We start from the raw sequence: 22,627 nt of genomic DNA, 5'->3' as shown, positions 1-22,627 counted from the left end.
GTGGCTGCAGTAACTTGAACCTGGGACAGATTGGCTTTCTGGTAAATGACGTGTGCTTGGTGCAGCTCAGGATCCAACCCATTGTTTAATGCAAGCATACAGACTGTTTTTAAGGGAATTCAAAGTGGTGGTGGGGAATAGTCCTTCTGGAGTGCAAGAATGAGGCCACATATAAGTGTGGGTCTTAGACACCTAGTGTGGCTCCACAGCAACTTGCAACTGGTGCTTTTCTGCCTGAACATGCCGCCTTATGCCCTTCTAGAGTCAATAATGCTGCTTTAGGTAACTATGAACAAGATATGAATGACTAGCACCATGTAGTGAATAAGTGTATTAAAACAAAAAGCTGTCTGCAGAAGTCTTGATAACTTCCTGCAAATTGAGAAAAATCCTACAATTTTTTCCCCCTCGTTTTCTTCTCCTCTGTTCACTGACACTGCTAGCCTCTGTTGAAACTGCAGTTCTGTAATGGAGAACAGTAGCAGTGAAGGCTGAAGTATTACAGTCGAGCAGAATACAACAGCCACTAGGAGAATCTCATGAGGTTTCCTTTTTCTGATTAGCACTGGGGACATGAACAGTGTCCTTAGTGTTTCTAGAAAAGCATTTGGGACAATAAAAACAAACTCATTGTTAATAGAACAAACCTTTCAGTTGCGCCTTAATCTTGAAATCAGTGTTTTCCTTAAATTGTTTCGAGACTGTTCTGTGCACCCGGTTGGTGTACACATGGAACTTTACTTTCCAGCCTGTGACCCCACATCCTTCCAGTTGAGTGCAGATTTTTCTGCACATAGCAGGCAGACAGCATCTGTCATGTAGTCTTCCCAGCTCCTTAGCCAAGATATGAGTGGGTGTTCTTGGGTGGACATTACACCCACTTTATCGGGGATTATTGATAACATAGGTTGTTCAACTTTGTAGTGAAGCAATAGTTTGGCTAGGGATACAGCACTAATCTCCTTTTAATGCTTTTCAAAAAGTGACTTCTCTGAGAAATGTCAGATAACACCTCTCCCTGGTCCAGTGAAGACTGCTAAGAGTTCAGTAGTTGGGCAGGTGTGCAAAAGGACTGTGCTTGATCCTTGGCGTAAGGAAAAATATCCCTGGTCAATTCAGATGCACAAACCATACTGGCTGGTGGCTTCTACTCTGCCTCCATTATGCGTGGCAAGCCCTGTCCATCCTAAAGTATGAAATGGGGGAGACGCCAATTCAATCTATTTCTTACACTTAGGGCTGGTCTTCATTACTTCCGCTGCTGCCTCAATGCAACAGGGGGTCGATTTAGCGGGTCTAGTGAAGGCCCGCTAAATCGACCACAGAGTGCCCTCCGGTCAACCCCGGTACTCCAGCTCCCTGAGAAGATTAAGGTAAATTGATGGGAGAAGACACAGGGGTAAATTGACCTAAGCTACGTCGACTCCAGCTACGTTATTCACATAGCTAGCTGGAGTACCGTAACTTAGGTCGACTTACACTGGTAGTGAAGACAAGCCCTCTGATGATAACTGAGGAGCATCCCGAACTTGAACTGAGTCTTTCCCTCCTAAAGGATGACTAAGGAATATGAACCCAAGTCTCTTGTTGTGACCTTAGTCAAAATGATTAATTTCTGTTGAAGTTTCCCATTTGTAAAATGGGGATACTTTCTTTCTCCGACCCTTTGTCTGTTAGAGTGTAGTTCTTTGGGCATGTCTCTTAACAAATACATGTACAGCACCTAGAACAGTAGATCCCTGATTTTGGTTGGGGTACTACCATAATATAAATCGGTAATAAACATTACTTTATCACAATTATTATTAGAATTCAGATTCACTCTTTGATTATATTTATGATTAATGATTATAATTGTAAATCAAATGCACAGCTACAAAATGGGGAACTAGGTGGTAGTATGGCTGAAAAGGATCCGGGGGTTACAGTGGATCACACATTGAATACGAGTCAGCAAAGGGATGCAGTTACGAAAAAGACTAATATTCTGGGGTATATTAAGAGCAGTGTTGTATGTAAGACCTGGGAGGTAATTGTCCTCTGCAGTGGTGAGGCCTCAGCTGGAGCACTGTGTCCAGTTTTGGGCACCACACTTTAAGATTTGAACAAATTGGAGAGAGTTCCAAGGACAGCAAGAGAAGCGATAAAAGGTTTAGAAAACCTGACCCTATGAAGAAAGGTTTAAAAAAAAAAACTAGCCATGTTTAGTCTTGAGAAAAGAAGACTGGGGAGACCTGATCGTTTTCATGTATGTTAAGGGTTGCTACAAAGAGGTTGGTGATCAGCTGTCCTCTGTGTCCACTGAAGACAGGACAAGAAGTAATGGGCTTAATCTGCAGCAAGGGAGACTTAAGTTAGATATTAGGAAATCCTTCCTAATTATAAGGATAGTTAAGCACTGGAGTAGGCTTCCAAGGGAGCTTGTGGAATCCCTATCTTTAGAGGTTAAGAACAGGTTAGACAAACACCTGTCAGGGACAGTCTAGGTATATTTTGTCCTGCCTAGGTGCAGGGGCTGGACTAAATGATCTCTTGAGGTCCCTTCCAGCCGTACACTTCAATGGTTCTAATCATTCTGTTTGGTGGAAGGGAGCTGGTATAGTAGAACCTCAGAGTTACAAACACCAGTCAGCCACACACCTCATTTGGAAGTAGAAGTACACAATCAGGCAGCAGCAGAGATGGGGGGAGGGGGGCAGCAAATACAGTACAGTACTGTGTTAAACATAAACTACTAAAAAATAAAGGAAAAGCAGCATTTTTCTTCTGCATAGTGAAGTTTCAAAGCTGTATTAAGTCAATGTTCAGTTGTAAATTTTGAAAACACCCATAATGTTTTGTTCAGTTATGAACATTTCAAAAAAAAAAAAAAAGAAAAGGAGTACTTGTGGCACCTTAGAGACTAACCAATTTATTTGAGCATAAGCTTTCGTGAGCTACAGCTCGCTTCATCGGATGCATTCGGTGGAAAATACACTAACCAATTTATTTGAGCATAAGCTTTCGTGAGCTACAGCTCGCTTCATCGGATGCATTCGGTGGAAAATACAGTAAATATGTATTTTCCACCGAATGCATCCGATGAAGTGAGCTGTAGCTCACGAAAGCTTATGCTCAAATAAATTGGTTAGTCTCTAAGGTGCCACAAGTACTCCTTTTCTTTTTTGCGAATACAGACTAACACGGCTGCTACTCTGAAACGAACATTTCAGTGTTCTGAACAACCTCCATTCCCAAGGTGTTTGTAACTCTGAGGATCTACTGTATCTGTGGTTCTTTATTAAAATTTCCTGTTATATATTAATAATGGATTTATTTGAAGGCTGTTAATTGATATGATTAGTGGCCAGTGAACTTTAATTAATTATACTTGTTATCTTTTCTTGGAAACAGTTTGCATGTCCCATGCCCCTTGAAACAAATCATTCACATGTTCCATAGTGCTGGGGGAGAGATGGTAAAGTTCATAGAGTGAGTAGAGAATGTAAATGCAAACACGGGGTTAGATGGAGGGGGATGCAGAAGGGATTCTAACATTTGCCCAAAAATTAGATTGAAGATGGACTAAGCTGTTATGCTAGTTAATAAAGAAATGCAGCAGGTACTGCAGGGAGACCAAAACTGGGTACGTAGCATTATGGTGCCATCTTCTGACAGCAAATATTATTACACTGAATTAACATTGTGTTGGCCTAAAGCAGGGGTTCTCCAACTAGGGATTGAGAGGTTATTACATGGGGAGTCACGAGCTGTCAACCTCCATCCCAAATCCACTTTGCTTCCAGCATTTATAATGGTGTTAAATATATAAAAAAGTATTTTTAATTTATAACAGGGGGTTGCACTCAGAGGCTTGCTATGTGACAGGGGTCACCAGTTAAAAAAACATTTGAGAGCTACTGGCCTAGAGTCCCTCCTCCCCAGTTCTGGTAATTTTGTTTAAAGCATTGGGAGGGTCACAGAGTATAATTGACAAAGTACTTTATTTACTAGTGATGTGGCTGTGCTTTACCAAGCACTTGGCACTTATAGTGCCTTCCATCGGAAGTTTTCTAAAGCACTTAGCAAACAACTAAGCTGTACAGGGTGGTGGGTATCATTAGCCCTCAAAATGTTTTGGAAAATAGGCACTTGGAGGGTAAGTGACTTACCCAAACCTCACAATATGTCATTGTCAAAGCTGGGAACAGAACTGTGAGAGCCTGCTTTAACAAAGCTGCCTCCTGGCATTATCTTTAGCCCTTTTCTGTGGATTTGTCCTGTTTGGGGAAAGTAACGCTCAGGTGATACAGGCCTCCATTTTGGGCTTGACTTATGGAAGACTTTTCTTTGCAAGTTGTCGGTGTTGCTAGTACAGCTGACAGCATTGAGTGAGCTCACTGGCAGAAGTGGAATGGTAAATGGAAAGTTCTGTATTGTTTTTATAAAGGAGATAGTGTCCAGATTTCCTATCTAGGAAAACATTCTGAAGTGAGTCGCTATAGGAATCCATGGTCTATACTTCAGTAATGTTATTGGCTCGCTTAAAAGCCCAAACAGCTTGAAAAAATACATGTTGTCTCTTGCCAGGCATTGGGTTTTGAAGTAAATTTAATATCAACCTATATCTGTAAGTGTCCTTTAAAAAAAAAAAAAAAAAAAAAAAAAAAAAAGAAGAAATCTATCTGCTGCTGCTGAAGTTCTTATAGTTTAGTTAGAATGTTAAGCTACTTGGCCAAAAGCATGTGCCTGTGTACTTTTATAAGTATGTACTATGTACTTTATAAGTGTAAATCAAGCTGAGGGTCCTAAGTGTAACACACAACACTGGCAATTCTCTCCACAGACAGTACTACTGGTATGATGAGCGGGGAAAGAAGATAAAGTGCACGGCCCCTCAGTACGTTGACTTTGTCATGAGTTCGGTGCAGAAGCTAGTGACGGACGAGGATGTCTTTCCTACAAAATATGGTATGTTTGTTCCTGGGAGAAATGTCCTCTGATCTATCTCTCTGAAAGGGGTGTTCATCATCCAGAAGTCACAAAAACTGCACTAAAAGTGCAGAAGTGTACTTCATTTGTGCTGTCTATTCTTAATTTACTACTTTGTACTTGCTAATTTTTTTCTTTCTGGGCTGAAATTTTGCATGCTTGGTCTAAACCCAAATATGAATGTTTTGAAAAGCTAGAGTAAAACTTCTAAAGCCAGTTTTTAGTTACAAAAGCATTTTGATTGGAGGGAGAGAATACTGGGCCTGATTCATCTCTGAATTGCAGTGGTGAGTATGGCCTGTTTATCTTTGCCGTGTGCATTGGGGTTGTTACCCTGATTCTCACAATCCTTCAGTCTCTCCTGGTGTGCTGCTATGGTGAGCATTTTCCTTTTTCACACCTTGCACGCTCTCCCACAGCTTGGATCTAGTAACAGTACTGCAGGAGACAACGGGACAATTTGATCCCATTATTTCCTATTTTCATAGCCTTGAAAGCCAGAAGGGACTATTACATTATCGAGTATCACAGGCCGTTGCATTTTGCTCAAATACCTTGACATTTAGCCCAATGATTCCATTTCGAACAAAGCGTTTTAGCCCTTAGGAAACTGAAGTGTTGTGTGCCACAGGCAGAGAAGAGGGGACAGACAGCCTTTGAGGTAGCAGGAAATAAACACTGCATCCTTAGAGAGAGTCACAGAAAACCCATAGTCCCATGGTTAATCCAGGAAAAGTGTGTTCACTTTTTACGGGGCTTCTCAATGCATGGTTCATGTTCTATAAACAGATTGGATAGTGCTGGGTACACCTCCCCTCCCATTCACAGCTGCACAACATTGCTGTGGAACCATCAGTTGCCTACCTAGACAAGTGATATTTGGAAAGCAATTTGTTTACTGCTAATTGTCATGTTGGTGGCTCCAGTCATCCCCACTCCTCCTTATGCAGCAGCAAGGCTGGGCCTCCCTGTTTCCAGCTGCTTTAACAGGGATCTAGGTTCTTAATTGCAAGGAAGTAGTTATTTCACTGCACAAGTAGCTGGAAGTAAGGAGTTGGGGTTACCACTATGTTAGCTGGTGATCTTCTCAGAAAGCCAGGAAGTGTTCTGCAGACTAAGGACTGTGGAACTGTTAAATCATTAACACACAATGCATGTAGCTTAACCCTAGGAGAGAAAAGGAAACCATGAACTCCTAGAGATTTGCAGAGCCACCTTTTTGCCAAACTAGCAGGTCTTTCCATCTTCTTCCACTCCCGTAGGCCCTGTCCACACTTGTAGTGGCATGTAGGGTATGTGTAGCTACATGTGGTAGTGAGAAGCTTTGGCAGGGGAGACTGCCAGCAAGAAGCTGCTGGGACCTTTCTCCATTGTGTCCCTTAGAAAGAGCCTTTCCGCACTGCCAGTGTCTTTCACTGGGGTGGGGAAAAGCTCTGGCAGCAGGACACCACACTGCTAAAAATAGCAGCGTAGACATGGCAGGCACTGCTTGGGCATGTAGGATACATATCCTAAGGGTTCTGGCCTGTCTATTCGACTCACTGAAGTACCTCACCACCTGTGCTGTATTTACACCCATGCTGGGTGTGTAGTGTCTGTACTCTCTACAGGCCACCGTAACTGTGGACCTACCCAAAGTCCTTTTGAATTATTCTGGAGGAGCCAATTTTCAGAGGGGGGAAATTATTTTTGAGCTCACTGAGGTAGAGACCACCTTCACGCTTGTTTGGATAGCACCAGCATCTGACCTCTGTAATCCCTTCACACCATTGCCAGTGGAGCATTGGAACTTCAAAGGGGATGAACCAGTTAGCAGGCAGCTGAAGGATACGAAACAACTTCTTTTTACAACTATTTAAAAAAAAAACAAAAAACCCAAAAAACTCTAAGCAGGGTGGTGGGGAGAGTTTGGGTTGCTCTTGCCTTTTTAGTCTGAACTCCACCGCCCCCTCTCCCACCCTCCCCCATAGAAAGTGATGTACCTGCCACCTTATTGCATATCTGTGTCTTACTGAGAGGTGAATCAATAAACCCTCCAGGACTTGAAATGTTAGGAAAAATGCAATCTTAGCCACTTAGCCAGGCCTCAACAATGTACATAATCTGAAAGAATTACTGTACCTTCTAGATGTGATTAACTAGATTATTGGGGGGACGGGGGAGAGAACAGTCCCCTTGTATTCATCATGGAACCTGCACACTAGAATGGCCAGCACACTGGGGGATGGATGTAATCAAGAACTAAACAGCTGCTTTAGCCCCCAGAGAGAGACTTTGCTGATACATAGATATGTTGTGTGGAGCTACTAGCTGTGTAATAACAAGCATCTGAATGTGGACCAGAGGCATGCAGGGGTGAGAATATCCTTCTGGCAATCAAAGCAACTAGGTCCTAGCTAAGACAGTTCCTTAACCCCTTTCTGCCTATGAAATTTTTTAATTTAGTTATTACAGGGGTCATCAGGATCTCATATTGGCATACTTCACAAGCAAATGTGCCTGTCACAAAGGAGCCAAATGAGAAGTTGCATGTATGACTGTCCTAAGTCCTCCCCTACATGTATGTTTGCTGTCCCTGGATGTTTGAACAGCACTGAATACAATATGACTACTATCGATGATGATGATGATGATGAAGGCCAGACTGCTGGTCTGGTCTGCACCTAAATCCTGAGTGCATGTTAGGATGAAAATTGAAAACTGACATCATGAGTGCCATCAAACAGCAGTTGTGTCCTGCACTTTAATTGGAGTGTGCGTATGTTTCTAATTTTGCATGTACTCTCCCCAAAGTGTGTTAGGGAGTACCACTGGCTGAGCCAAGCCAGCAGAGGAACATAGCTCTGTAGCAACATGAGAAGGCAAATCTGTTTCTCCTGTTGGTTGGTGCTATTAACAAGGAAACTGAGGAGTCTGTTAAAAAGAAAATAATTTTTCCATCTTGGGTTAGGTGCACGACTCTGGACGTGGCACTCAGGTGCCTGTCCACAGGGCAGTATGCAATTTACATTTAGTTTCTCCAGACTTGTTTTGTAGCAGTGTAGATCCTACTGCAGCATGTCATCGGGCTATAAAAAGTCCTATTGTCTAGGACTAAGTAATCCTAATATCACGAGTCTAAATTAGTGCTCTGGGTTATGGTATACCTTGCAATGGACAACTTTGTAGAGGACTTTATAGCTGTACTGCACACACACCAGGGCCTAGATTTGTGCAATATGGTACAGGTATGGAACTTCCTTGAGTTCCCACTCCACCTATGAATAGATCCCGCAGCTTCCGGGTACTTGCTGCATCATCTAGGCCCAGGCCCAGACGGGTGGACTGAAAAATTAGGGGGTGGAGCAGAAGTGCGGTTACAACTGAGGAGGGCGAACAGGCAGACCGATGAGGAGTTGTCTGCCAGGTTTCACTGGAGTTGTGGCCCCCAAAATTGAGATACTAAAAATAATAAATTTGGGTGTTTGTTTGCTTCCTAATAAACTTGCAAGAGTTGGCAGCCCTGGAAGGGGAATAAGGAATGGCACTGTTGACTGATGGGCTCCATCCAGTTAAATTCTATTTCTCCATTACAGCTTTAAAGACAATACCCTGCCTTTTAAAAAGAAATAAGTTGCAACAGTCTATACAGTGGCAGGGACGGGACAGATGCTTCCCTTAGGCTGAAACGATGGATCTGATCACCTAGCACTATGTGTGTCTCAGGTTTTCTTTCTCTCCTCTTCACAGGCAAAGAATTCCCCAACTCCTTTGAGTCCTTAGTGAAGAAGATTTGCAAGTATCTGTTCCATGTGCTGGCCCACATCTATTCCTCCCACTTTAAGGAGACTTTGGCACTGGAGCTGCATGGACACTTAAATACACTCTATACACACTTCATCCTATTCATCAGGGAGTTCAACCTGGTGGACCCTAAAGAGACCACCATCATGGATGATCTCACGGAGATCCTCTGCTGCAGCAGCAGTGGAAGCAGTAGTAATGGGAGTGGCAACAGCAGTGCAGGAGCACAGAACCATGTGAAGGAGAGATGAGCCTTCCTCTGGCTAACATTAACATAAAAACAATATTGTATATTCTGTGTGTGTGTGTGTGTGTGTGTGTGTGTGTGTATGGGTGGGTGGGTGGGTGGGTGTATGTGGGTGTGTGTATGTATATAATACACACACACACAGACATACACAGCAATGAAAGTTTAAGAAATTATGCTGCCACCACAGGACGTGTAGTCGTGTGGGACTGTACGGAGCTTTTGTTAATGCACCATCTGGTGAGAAGTTGCACCAATCTTATCTTATTGTTTTCTTCCTGTTCCTTCTTTCTTTTCCCTGTCAGATGGCTGACGAATGCTGTTTTTAGAGAAGAACCATGTGTTTGAGTTGGGCTGCTGTTTTTTTTTTTTGTTTTGTTTTGTTTTTTTTCCCCTCAATCTTGCGTGCAAGCACTTCTGTCTTTCTAGGATGGTGGTACTGCCATTTTAAAAATATATATGATGTTATAAGAAGTGACTTTTACTTTGAAGTGGCTTAAATGCAGATTTTGGTTTTGGGGTTTGGTTTTTACATAGACTCCCCCTCCCAGTTTTACATAGAGTCCCCAGTCAATTGCATCTTGCCCTTTGCTGGCTTGGAATGGGAAGAGGAGATGCCTGGCTTGATTGCAGTAGCAGTAGGAGCTTGCTACAAATGTAGTGGGTGTGATGCTTCATCTGTCTATGAACCTGCAAGAGGATCCACAAGCCTTTCTGCTTGTTGCTCCAACAAAATACATATACTTGTTTCTCTGCCCCTCCCGTCCCAGGCACACATCCAGAAATAATAGTAGTGAGATCATTGGGGTCTGTAAGAGCCACCACCATTAACTTCCCATAGAAAAGGGGGTCAGGGGGAGAAGGGTGCACTGGGTCAGTCACCGGCTGTGATAGAGAGATGGCTGTTGGCATAAAATTATATTGTTGGCTTATTATTAGTTCATCTGTTCAATAATAATAAAAAAAATTTCTATCAGGCACGAGCCTTGTTTTTGTCTGCAACGACACAAATCACTAAATGTTTGCTTAAAAGATGCAGAGGTGGTTTGCCAGGTGAGCGCATGGGAGACTGTTAGCCTGACTAGGTACCTGCACAGAGTCTAATTTTGAAAGCATAATGTCAACCAACTTTAAAAAACCTGCTATTTTCCAACCCATACATTGCATTTTGTTCATTTTATGCATTGCTACCATAATATAAACAAATACCCACAGAGGGTGCTGCAGTGTGATAAGAACTGCATATATCTGTTTGTACAGAATCGGTGCTGAACAGCTTACGATCTCCGAAGTAGTGGGGACAAGGGATATACACACCTGTGTGAACTTTTCATGCACATGCACACTTTAGTCTGCATATTGTTTCTAATTACATAAAGACTTCTCACCAGTTGCTTGGCTAATTTCTTGTTGGCACTGTGGCAGAAGTTTTGAGGTGGGAGTTGGAGAGACCAGTAACCTTATTAATCAGTTCAAGGAAAGTGTCATTTTAAGATATACTCAATCTTATACCCTATCGAGGCTGTTGCAAACATCGTTCTTTTGTATGTACTCCCTTGTTTGCACCATATTGTAGAAACATCAGAGCAGCTATTGGACCAATAATTGCTTGCTTCAAGGGACATTCAGGCGCTGATTGGTGTTACGAAAATAGTGGCAATTTTGAAGTTAAGGTAGGGGCTGATCTATTTGGGCTACCTTGAACATAAACTTTCACAACCCTGTCTGCTGGACAGCTATATGTTCAGAAATGCCATGATATGCCAGGCGTAGATTTCCCACAACACTGTACCTGCTCAAGGTCAGGGACAGAAGGCTAGTGACAGTCCTTAATCTAAAGGGAAAGCCTCTGCCCTGAGGTACAGTACCCTGCCCATGTGAAGGGGAGACATCTGTTAATGGATAATTAGCATCGGACAGTTACTTCCAACCAGTAAGCTGGTTTAGTAGGACACAGGGCAAGTTAGGAATTCATTAATTTAGTGCCTTTACAAAAGTTAGAAAGCTACTAAGTATTCATGCACAAGCCCACAACATCATCTGGCCCCATTTAAAACAAAAAAACATTCCTCCCATTAAAGACAGATGACTAAACAGTGTTAAATGTATCTTGGTCTTCAATTGCAATCTATTGGTAGGAGAGCAGCCAGTACAGAGTACAAAAGTGAGAGCTAAGAATTCCTGAGTTCTCATCCTGGCTGCCCCCTAACCTCTGGGTAAGTTAGCTAGGGCCAACTTCTCAAAAGTAAACAGTAATTTGGGGGGCTACCGTTTTTGAGAGCCCAACCTAAGACACCCCTTAAAGGGGCCTGATTTTCAGAAAGTGCTGGCATTCACCCTCTGAAAATCAAAACCTATAAAAGTGTCGAGTTGGGCACCCCAAATCAGGAGTTGGTTTTGAATATTTAGGTGTTAGAGCCCAGTTCTGCATTCATCAAAGTTAGGGCAAAGCTCCTGCTGACTTCACCCATTCTGCTTGAATTTCCCTACATCTAGCATGGGATTAAATTTCTCTCCTGCCTATTAGGAAACTTGTGCTGGTGTCTTAAAAGCATTGTAGGTAAGCCTATGTAGACGCTTACCTTGGTTTAAAAGCACCTTCTATCTGTTAGGTTAAGTCAGTTCCTTACCAACTTAAACTACAATTAAACAAAAGCCTTCTATGTGATAAGGTCTGCAGAACATTGGACTGAGACATTCCCATCTGCTTGTAGCTTGGGGCAGAATCAGATCTATCAGACACTGGCAGTAGGCTGCATCTCACCTGAAGTTCCAGCTAATTTTATCTGCCTCACCAGCAGCCAGCAACTCAGCCACACCTCCCTGCTGTAGCGGTTTAGGGAGGAGAATTTCAAATAATAATTTGGTCCTAGCTGTCCCTGCCTTTTGATAACATTGTCCTCACCGTTCCACTTGCCCTTCTCTGAGGCATATGTAGCTTCAGGGATAAATCTAAGCTAAAAACGCCAGAGTTAAAAGAAAGGTCTGTCTCCTTGGGGAGCTCAACTTGCTCTGGGGTCAGGCTGCTGCTCATAGGAAAGTAGCCAGACAGGATTAAAAAATTGCCTTTAGGCACGAACAGATCATTTCCATGAGGAAAGTGTGTCAGATGGAAGTTCATGCCTAAGTCCTTAGAGCCTTTGCTCCTGCCTGTGGAGCTCAGCCACCATCTCCTGGCATGGATGGAGGACACAGATGGGGCTTTCAAGCTCAGCTCTCTCCTCCTGATATCACCTCTTCCCAGACCTTCCAGCTGATCCCTAGTGATATCCCAGGCTGGGACCTCTGCTGAAAGAACAGACCAAATAGATTCCATGCACAAGAGAAGGCAGAGGGTCAAGGGAGCTCAAACTTGAAGCCCTAGCCAGTGCCTTCCTTGAGAAACCCATGCAAGGGAGGGGAGACAATAAATCTAGCCTCTTTGAGGACCAGGTGATAGCTAGTCACTTGAAATATTTTTGGACCATTCTCTGAAGCAGAATTATAGGGACAAACTCCCCAGAAGGAGCTAAATGAATAAAGCATCCAGCTTCATGGAGTGCAGGTTGGCAGCTCAGTGCTGGGGAAAAAACCCAGGCCACATCTAGGTACTGATTCCACTAGGCATGCACAGACCCCCAAAATGGGATTCCTCCTCAGGGAAAGAGGGCAGCTGTCCAAAGCAGAGTTAGGGTGTTTTATAAATATTATTTGATCAAATATATACCCCGCCCAAAGGTCAGACTCTATCAGGCAAAGTGAAACTACACTTAGGAGGCCTGTAGCCACCCTAGACGAGCTATAGCTATATATATCCCGCTTTGTACTCATGAAGATGGAACAAAAGGATTTTCTACCGCACCTAAATGACAGGAAAAGAGTTGGGCTGTCCTTCCCTGCTGCTGTGGGTCACCATTCCCTAGTATGCAGGTTATTCCCCTCAGCTTCTGTTGCAGATTGCCAGGCTTCATCTCAGCTGGCCAGGGTGTGACAAGATGGACAGCAGCCCAGCTGTGAAAGAACAAGCAGATGCTATGGGGCCTTTTTGGCCTCTCACTTTTTCTTTCTTTCTAACCCTCCCCACCACTGCCTTCCATCCTATAAAGCCAGAAGGTTCCTCTGTAGGCTCCAATCCAAACACATTGTGGTAACATTACCGAAATTCTGTGGTGCTCAGGGACTCTGTTTCTAAATGAGGGAGGTTTTTACCTGGAAGAACAGCCACCTCAATATACAAGCCCTTCACGGGGAGCCAAGTCCAGGCAGGCATCATGTTAAAGCCTGTCTCTTCAGAAGGAAAACTCTCCAGTGGCATTATAGGGGAAAAAAAGACAGCCCTGTCATCCTACACACTCTGTGTCTCTCCACAAGCATTGCTAACAAGGGTGGGCAGATTGGTCATGCTCAACCTAACAATCAGTGGCTTAAGGCCTTCTCCCTGAAAATGATAGCGGGATATAAATCTGTTTCTCATGGGTATATGGAGGTTCACTCCTTGAGATCAGCTGCTCAGGCACATCTGTGCTCAATTCTCTTAGTGCTACAGGGAAAGTAGAGGTTATTGCTGAGTCGTCAGAGGTGTCCACTTACAATTCTAACAGAACGTTATAGACAGAGGTCACATGGCAAGGTGAGTTAGTCCCTGACGCAGAGGTGAAAGTAAGTCGGTCTGGTCCAGTACAACATACCAGCAAGGGCTGGTACACAGCCGACCATACCGGCAGGGGGCAGCTTCCCCGGGCCCTTTAAATCACCACCAGAGCCCCACTACCAGAGCCCCGGGGTAGCAGCAGCGGTTGCCTGGGGCTCTGGCAGTGATTTAAAGGGCCTGAGTATTTTAAAGGCCCTGCCCCTTCTGGTTGAGGCCTCGCCCCCTGCTTAGGACTGGTAAGTCCTTTAAGTTACTTTCACCCCTGCCCTGAAATACCAGGAGAAAATACGTATTTGCAAATGGTGCCTAGAACAAATGCAGGCAGGGTGCTGAGGCGAGACAGCAGCTGCCCTCCACTGCCTCCCAGCGATCTGCGTGACTCCCAACTAGCTCAAGCTGGACTTCGGCTCCAGAATGGGGCCACAGCTTCTTTCAATGTGGGAGCAAATGTCTCGTTGGTCAAAACAAGGTGGCAGGACGCTGCCCGCAGAGAGTACCCAGCGGTGCAAGAACCGCAGAAGCAACCCATAGAAATGCCATGACGTGAATGAAATCAGCCAGCAGCTACTTCCGATCAAGATGAAGTTGGATTGAAGAGTGTAACCTGTACCCAGAAATATCCTGATATACTGTAAGCCAATTGGATGAGCTGGTGATTGACCTCTCTGCATTGGGACACAGCCACAAAGTACCCTGCAGTCTCGCCACGTGCTAGGACCTGGAATGAATGACCTCTCCCAAAGCAGAGATGATTTTTTTTTCTTTCCACCTCTCCCACAGCACCCCAGAACAATGCAAAATGTGAGACCAAGAGAGCAGCGTGCTACTGTGCAGGCCTTCCCGGCCGAAGAGGCTCTGGTTCTCAGGTCTGCTTCACCTAACATTTGACCTTCTGCTGCCTCTAGCCCACAGGGGATGTCCACTACTGCAAAGCCAATCTTCCATCTGGGACCAGACAAGTTTAAAATGGATATTAGGATGAAGTGGTGATTGCTGTTCTAGACCCTAAAAAGAACATAGTCTAGTGCAGGGGTCGGCAACCCACGGGTCTGGAGCCGCATGCGGCTCTTTGGCCACCCCCTTGCGGGCAGCTGTTTTTTGAGGGGGTGCGAGATGGAGGCTCTGGCCGGGAGGTGCTTACCACAGGTGACTCCCAGCCAGTGGCACAGTGGGGCTCAGCAAGCTGCCTTCCTGCCCTGGCCCCATGCCACTCCCAGAAGCGGCCGGCTGCTGGCCCTTTGGAGTCTTTGCGTGCTGCCCGTGCCTGCAATCACCACCCCCGCAGCTGTGAGGACGGTGCTGGGGGTGGGGGCAGCGTGCGGAACGCCCCCTCCATCCATCGCCAGGGGCACGCAGAGATGTGCCAGCAGCCGGCCACTTCAAGGAGGAGCGTGGGGCCAGGGCAGGCAGGCAGCTTGCTGAGCCTTGCTGCACAACCAGCTGGGAGCCCCCTGTGGTAAGTGCCTCCCGGCCAGAGCCTTCACCTCGCACCCCCTCCTGCACCCCAACCCTCTGCCCCAGGTCAGAACCCCCTCCTGCACCCAAACTCCCTCCCAGACACTGCACCCCTCCTGCACCCCAATCCCCTGCTTTGTGATCAAGGAAGACTGGCACCCAGCAGAAGAGGTGGGAGGTTTGCATGCAGGGGATTTGGAGTCTGATACAAAGCCAGGATGAGATTCTCATAAGCACATAATCCACTGCAGCACGGGTGTAGTTATTGTCATCTTAGGAACGCAAAGTTCCTGGCACTCTGTGATACAGCAGGGCAGAGACCACTCAGCCCCCAGGGAGCACACGTATTTTACTGTAACCCCCTGCCAGGATACTGGCCTTAGTTAGAGCCTCACTTGAGGGACTGTCATGGCACTGCAGGCCCTGTAGCAAATGCATTTTAACAAACCCAAATCTAAATGTAAGTATTTGCAGGAGAGATGGGTTCAAACTTATTTGTATGTCCGTAACATCAGTAGGCCCCAACTGAGATCAGGTCCCTATTGTGCTGGGGGTGATGTACAAATGCAGGGGGTGTGCCTACATTGCAATCAGATGCCTGGTTGCAGCTCTGCTTGCTTTAATCTAGCTCCCCTGGCTAAAGATATCAGTGGAGATTCAGCGGTGTGGAGCCAGCAGGGTTTAACACCGCGGCTACATACCCAGGCTGTGGGCAGTCTGGTGCAGCCCTCGCTGAAGCACCTAGATTCTAGTTGCATTGAAAGTATTGGTGAGTAATAACTTGAATGTGTTCAATTATTATTAGTTGATAAATTCTAACTCTACGAGTAGCTTTGCATGTGATGCAGCTCTTGAAATACTTTGGTCAAAGACAAAAAAAAAATGGCTCCTCTTCTTTGAAAGGTTGCCAACCCTTGGTCTAGTGCATGGTGCAAAGTCCATAGTGTAACTACCATGCTGAATAAGTTGAAACATAGCATTAAGTTCCCTCCGGGGGGTCTGAATGTAGGTGTCCAAATGAAAAGGTCAAGTCTCTGTAGGCTACTGTTAGCAGCATGTTTGAGGAAGTTTTGTACAAAGTCCAACATTAAAGGTTTCCTTAGGGCACAAAGCTTACTCCAGCCCCAAAAGGCCATAGAGCCTGAACCTGGAACCTCTTTCTGCTCCTTACAACAGGACCCAGCTTGAACTCCTGCAGGAGGAGTTGTTATACTTCCCACCCATTAGAGCAGACCTCCAGGTAGCCACTATCTCCAAACAGATGAGTTTATGAGAATCAGTACTGTACTTTTAATTCAGATGAGTGGTCCTCACATCTGTCATTGCGTTCTTTCCCCAAGTCAAGCCAAGAAATGTTCTTCTGCTGTTAAGCATCAAAATCCAGTCCTTAGGAGCCCTGACGGCTCAGGGCAGACAAGTCATGTCTCCTGTACTAAGATCTGCTAGGCAGCTTCATAGCCATCAATAAATGAATTCACCAAAATTGTACATATTTGTCATCTTTAGCCAATGCCTTTTTTTTGGCAGAAATCTTCTCCATGCTTTAATGCTCAGGAGAAGATGGAGGCTAAAGAGCCTGCTTCCACTCTACAGGCACAGTGCTACAAAAATCCGATTGTCATTGATGTGTAGACTTTGGTATGATGAACACAAAAAAACCAAAACGTATTGGTGCTCACCTGAAAATTTCCTGGAGACAAATGGATCATCCAGAATAGAGGTGGAAATTGACGCCCAAGGATTTGGGTTTGTTGTCCTTAGATGGAACTTGCCAAGTTCTGCAAGGTGAGAAATTGCAGCGCTTTTTTCTCAAAGTATATTTCACAGTTGGTACGTTAGGAAAGTAGATTTGAATTACCCTGGATGTGGGAGCCTTCTCAACTAGATGGAAATTGAGGGGAGCAGGGCATTGCCCAGCTGCCAGGGCCTGACAAGTCTGGGTCTGCCTGCAAACTGGCTGACATACCCATTGGAATGGACCTTAGGACTTTTTTACTCAAAGAAATGAAATTTTCAGGAAAGCACACATACATTTTCCTAATAAGAGCTTCTATATGGACTCTGTCACTGGTTTAACTAAATCTTTTTTAAAACAGATTTAATTAAAACCAGTGCAACTTTCTCATGCAGATACGCCTTTAGTTAAAGTTAATGTGTGTAGCCCAGGCCTTTAACACACACACAGCCCTCAAAGTGAACACTGCTAGAAAGGCCTTAGCCAAAAGATGGCTCATCCAGGTCTCGATTCTTAGCCCATTTATGTCAGTGGAAAGAGTCCCAATGACTGCAGCTAACTATGATTAATACCCTTTGTCACTAATGTTTGTTCAGTGTTCAGAACATAAAGGGAGCACCACCTGCCGGCTCTGCAGACTCGGGGCAGGAAGGAGACCCACTGGTCAGCAACCTGGTAATGTAACACTCGGGCTATGGTTAAACTAGAGAGCTTACAGCAGCGCTGCTGTAAGATCTCTAGTATAGCTGCTCTAAGCCGACAGGCGACCACTTTCTTGCAAGTGGCGGTAGCTATGTTGGTGGGAGAAGCTCTCCCGCCAACACGTACTATCCACACCGGCGCTTAAATTGGCATAAGTTATGTTGCTTGGGGTAGGGTGGGGTGGCTAAGTCCCACCATTGAGCGACATAACAGATGTCGACTTAAGCTGTAGTGTAGCCCTAGTCCCAGACACTGACATTTGTGTACGTTCATGGGTCGGTGTGAACCAGAGCCCACTCCCTCTCTGCCCCGCCACAGCATGGCTTGGATTTAATAACAGGATGGTGACCATGGGAATCAGAGCAATCATATGGGGGTACCTACTGCTCAAAATAAGAAAGTAAGGAATGTTCTAGCCCATTATGGGATTCTGATTGAATTAGCAACCCTCCCTGCTTTATTATAATCTCCCTGATGAAGGGAAATGCTGAATTACAGCTGCAGAAGGGAGATTAGAAAATCCATTATAACAGGTTAATTATCTGTGGTTAGTGTTCATTTCTGATCCAGGTGCTGCTCAGAGAAATGGCTTGGATAGTTTGTAGAAAGTTGTTTTATTTTGCTTGTTCCACACATGGAAAATGGTGTCTTGCCTGTGCTGAAGAATCACGCTGCCTCCTGTTGTTTTTAACATGTTACTTGTACAACAGGAAAGCTGCTTTGCAGCTAGTGTGAACTCAGGCTTCCTCCATATCCTCTCACTTCGGTGACACTGTAGCTTGTTCGAACGGTGGATAACAGAAGGGGGAAGAAAGATCTTGTGCCAAGAGTCTGCTGTGATCTCTCTTTTACTGTCAAAAGACTGAATGTACCCTATTTATTTATTTTGCATACACAGGGTATATTTTAGGGCAGCATTTCTCAAACTGGGGTCTGTGAGAGTACTCCAGGGGTTCCGCCGGCCCTGCTGATCAACTCCTCCCTGTCCTTCCCAGTGCATCTTGCAAGCTGGGGAACAGCTGTTCCGCAGCGTGCAGGAGGCACTGGGAGGGAAGGGGAGGAGTGGGGATGGGGCACACGCAGGGGAAGTGGCGGAAAGAGGTGGGGATGAGGAAGGGTGGGCGTGGGGCCTGGCACTGAGTGGGCGGGAGGGCTTGGGGGTCTACGAAAAATTTAAAATCAAAAGGGGTGTCCTCGGGTTGCTAAAGTTTGAGAACCGCTGCTCTAGGGTGATGTCATGAGAAGGGAGAAGAATCTATTAAGGTATCTATGCACACCTGTCTCAAGGAGGCTAGCAAATTTGCCTTTTTGTGACACCACTGCACATACAACCTGCTCAGTGGGGAACAGGACACTTCTCCTGCTAGGACAATTGAAATTGGGGAGAGAGGAAGCCTGGTCTTGAGGCTAAGGATTTTTTTTTTTTGGTTCAAAAGGAATTCTTTTGGGAAAGTTCTATGTGCTGTGTTATACAGGAGGTCAGACTACATGATCACAATGGTCCCATCTGGCCTTGTAATTTATGAGTCAGGCACTGGCCAGAGACGCAGAAGGTCTGGATTCAAATCTCAGTTCTGCTACAGAATTCCTGTGAGATCCTGGGCAAGTCAGTTAGTCTCTCTCTGCCTCAGTTCCCCACCTGTAAAAATGAGGATAACACCACTTCCTATCCCCCAGCCCTTGTCTGTTTTATCTATTAAGACTGTAAGCTCTTTAGGGCAGGGACAGTCCCTGACTTTGTCTGTACAGCACCTAACACAATGTGGCCTTGAGCTCAATTGTGACCTCTAAGTAATAAATACATTAATAATCTAGGGGATCTTGCGTACTGTCATTTGTTGCAGGATTCTCAGACAGTGGTTGCCCTTCTCCATCTGCAATTAATTAGGAAGTTTTTTGCATTCTTTCCTCTCACATACAGATTTCACACTGGTTAGCTCTGCATTTTGCCACGTTTGAGCTGGATTCCTATAATGCACCCTACCATGCAATTCCCAAGGGCTACCTGGAAGTTTCAGCTCGTGGAGAACATGGCAGCCGGTTTGACAACATTACACCTGCATTTGGTCCATTGCAGTGGCCTCCTTTTTTTGCATCTAGTGCAATTACAAATGGATCCAGACCATACAGGTCTTTATGGATCAAAGCAAGGAAACAGCTCCTCTGCTACAGACCCTGGACTAGAACTCTGGAGGCAGAGCACTCTCTTTCAAGCGGGCTTTTGAGTCTAGAGGTTGTTCTTCTTAATATTCCAGCTGAAGGTGGTTGGCAGATATTCAGGGCATGCGTTGCCTTCATTAAGTCTTGGTCTAGAACACCTCTCCAGTGCCTTCTCTTCTCACCATGGGCATGCGACATCCTATCACAGTGACACCATCTTCTGCAGTTGCTTCTCGGTTGGTCTTCATGAGCTACGAGCTTATTTCTGTTTTGAGATTCTCTCTACTGAGAAAGAAAAGGGCTTTTCCCTTTTTGCAGGGAAGTGAGTGGAGGCTCTGGGAGTAGCCAGGGGACTGACAGGTTTAACTCCATTCGTACTACATTAGTGCACTTGCAAGGCACATATTTGCAAAGCACTCCCAGCACTTCTGAGTAGAGCAAGGAGCACTCAGACCCTGGCTGGAACGATAAACCTTCAATGCTGTATAGGTCCAAGCTAGTGGAGCTAGATACTCCGCGCATACCTGAGCACGGGATGTAGCCAACTAATTGGAGCTACAGCACCAGTAATTGACCATTCATAGATGAGCTAGCCCATTCCATCCTGACAGAGGGATGGTGCATCACCAAGGAGAGACAGAGGCCAAGGGTAGGATTTCTTGCTCTTCTCACCATTTCACAAATGAGATCCTGAGATGGGTATCTCCTTTGTCCCCTACAGGGATGGGGTCCCTGAGCAAGGGTCTCCTCTTTTCTTACTTCCCTCCACGTGCTAGGATAAATTCAATGTGGGTTGAATTCCACTGAAGTCAATGTTCGGGGTAGTCACTCTAGCATATTTCTGCTAACATAAGTGGGTGGGAATATTTCAAACCATGTTTGGCAGAACTGGGTTTTAAAATGGTTGTGGTTGGCCTGGTTCGGGTCTCTACAAACACACAAAGACATTGCTGTGCTAGTCCCCAAAAGCCATTTCTGAGATGGATTCAGTACCTGCAGCTTTTAACTTAAGCTAAATGGCTAGAGTGGAGTTAAGTTTAATCGGTTGGCATTCTAGACCAGCTGTGCCCAGCCTTTACCAGCATGTGGAATAGCTCTCCATAGAGTGTCACACGGGTGTGTAGGTAGTAATCCTCAACACAGATGCAAAAATGGTCTTCAATAAAATTTATTATAATTTATTCTTGTTAGGTTGTTACAAATTTGCCTGCATCTTGGATAAAATTGAAGAAATACTTAAGTGCTTTCGTAGACGTGGTGCTTAGAGAAAAATACTTTTATTTTTAATTGTTTGTTTTATTAAGCAACGTATTCAAGCTAATTAAAGAAACTTTCTCCTAATAACTGACAGGCATGAGAAGCGTCAGCAAGAATACCTCCTCCTCTCCCATAAATCTGTACTTATCACTCCCAGGTCCAACTCCCAGATGCTAGAATGCACTTGTATAACTTCTATTTTGTTGTGATAGTCTATATAGGTTGTTTTATGTAATATTAGAAGCTTTACATTTGAATTGTGATTTTTGTTTTCATATAGGGTGTTTGGGAGCAGTTTTAAATTGTGAATTGTCGGTGAAACAACTGTAGATTGTAATCTTGGGGATGGTTTGGTTTAAAAGGCAAATACCTAACAGGAGTGCCTTCTCAACGAGCCAAATGCCTCCCCCTAATTAAGGAATGTGGAGATATTCCTTTCGAAGGATCTCAGAAAGAAGGGATGTACAGCACCTGTTTGTCAGGACCACATAAAGCTGAGACAGGAGCCTCTTCTCTTGTATAAAGCGAAACCTCAGTTTTAAACTCTCACAAAGAATTCTGATTCCTTTTATAAACTCTCTGAAGTCTTCAAAAAGTAGTTCTCAACGGTTGGCTGTCAAACTGGGAGGCCGTATCTAGTGGGATTCTGCAAGGATCTTTCCTGAGTCTGGTGCTGTTCAATACTTTCATTAAAGACTTGGAAAATGGAGTGGAGAGTACGCTTATAAAATCTCTGGATGACACAAAGCTAGCAGGGGTTGCTAGCACTCTGGAGGATTAGAGGATTAGAATTCAAGATGATCTTGAGAAATTAGAAAATTGGTCTTAAATCAACAAGATAAAATTCAAAGACAAGTGCAGAGTACTTCACTTGGGAAGGAAAAATCAAATGCACAACTACAAGATTGGGAATAATGGGCTAGGGATTAGTATCACTGAAAGGATCTGAGGGTTACACAAATTGAATATGAGCCAACAATGTGATACAGTTTTGGAAAAAGCTGCTATCAATCTGGGGTAAATTAACAGGGTGTCGTATGTATTACATGGGAGACAATTGGCCCACTGCTTGGCACTGGCTGTAGCTATAGCTGGAGTACTGTGCCCAATTCTGGGTGCCCCACTTCAGGAAAGATTTGGACAAACTGGAGAGAATTCAGAGAAGAGCAAGAGAAAAGAGAAGAGCAAGAGAAAACCTGTTCTATGAAGAGAGATTAGAAACACTGGGCATCTTTAGTCTTAAGAAAAGACGACAGAAGGGGGAACCTAGTAATAGTCTTCAAATATGTTATAAAGAGGGTGGTGACTGTATTTTAGGCTGTGTGTTCCTGGAGAGGAGACATACGCTAACCTTGGTAAAACAGGGGGAAAAAATAGCACATTTAAATTGAATATTTAAAATTCTTAATGTTCACTAGGTTGCCTGTCTCAAGACAGCTCCTTGAATGGCTTCTTTAAGTAACTGAATTTAAATACTTTCTTTGGTTTCACAGAAGTTAGTTTAAAATCACTCATCTCTGCCCATTTATTAATGGTTTACGTTATCCATGATAAATCAAACAGGGCTCACCTAGCCTTAAACAAAATTCCTTAGCCCATCTATGAAACTGTTCTAGTTATTTTGATATGCTAAAACAGGACTGTCTACTAAGTTTGAAAATAATATGCTGTGGTCTTAATTTACCCA

At 44.6% G+C, this 22,627-nt stretch overlaps 1 protein-coding gene across 8 annotated transcripts in view; it reads left to right on the top strand.

Moving 5' to 3' along the window:
• Positions 1-9,979, top strand: part of MOB2 (MOB kinase activator 2) — a 166,366-nt gene extending 156,387 nt beyond the window's left edge. For all 8 annotated transcript variants that reach the window (XM_043517791.1, XM_043517788.1, XM_038404510.2 and 5 more), the window contains 3 exons: positions 4,826-4,950; positions 8,701-9,084; positions 9,115-9,979. In XM_043517791.1, the coding sequence (XP_043373726.1) occupies positions 4,826-4,950; positions 8,701-9,005 (430 nt within the window). In that variant the 3' untranslated portion in view covers positions 9,006-9,084; positions 9,115-9,979. The remainder of the gene's footprint in view (positions 1-4,825; positions 4,951-8,700; positions 9,085-9,114) is intronic.
• Positions 9,980-22,627: the final 12,648 nt, after the last annotated feature.

The sequence above is a fragment of the Dermochelys coriacea genome, chromosome 6, assembly GCF_009764565.3.
Source record: "Dermochelys coriacea isolate rDerCor1 chromosome 6, rDerCor1.pri.v4, whole genome shotgun sequence".
Classification (NCBI taxonomy): domain Eukaryota; kingdom Metazoa; phylum Chordata; order Testudines; family Dermochelyidae; genus Dermochelys; species Dermochelys coriacea.
Note: the sequence above shows the minus strand (reverse complement) of the source record. Positions and strands in the feature narration are given on the sequence as shown.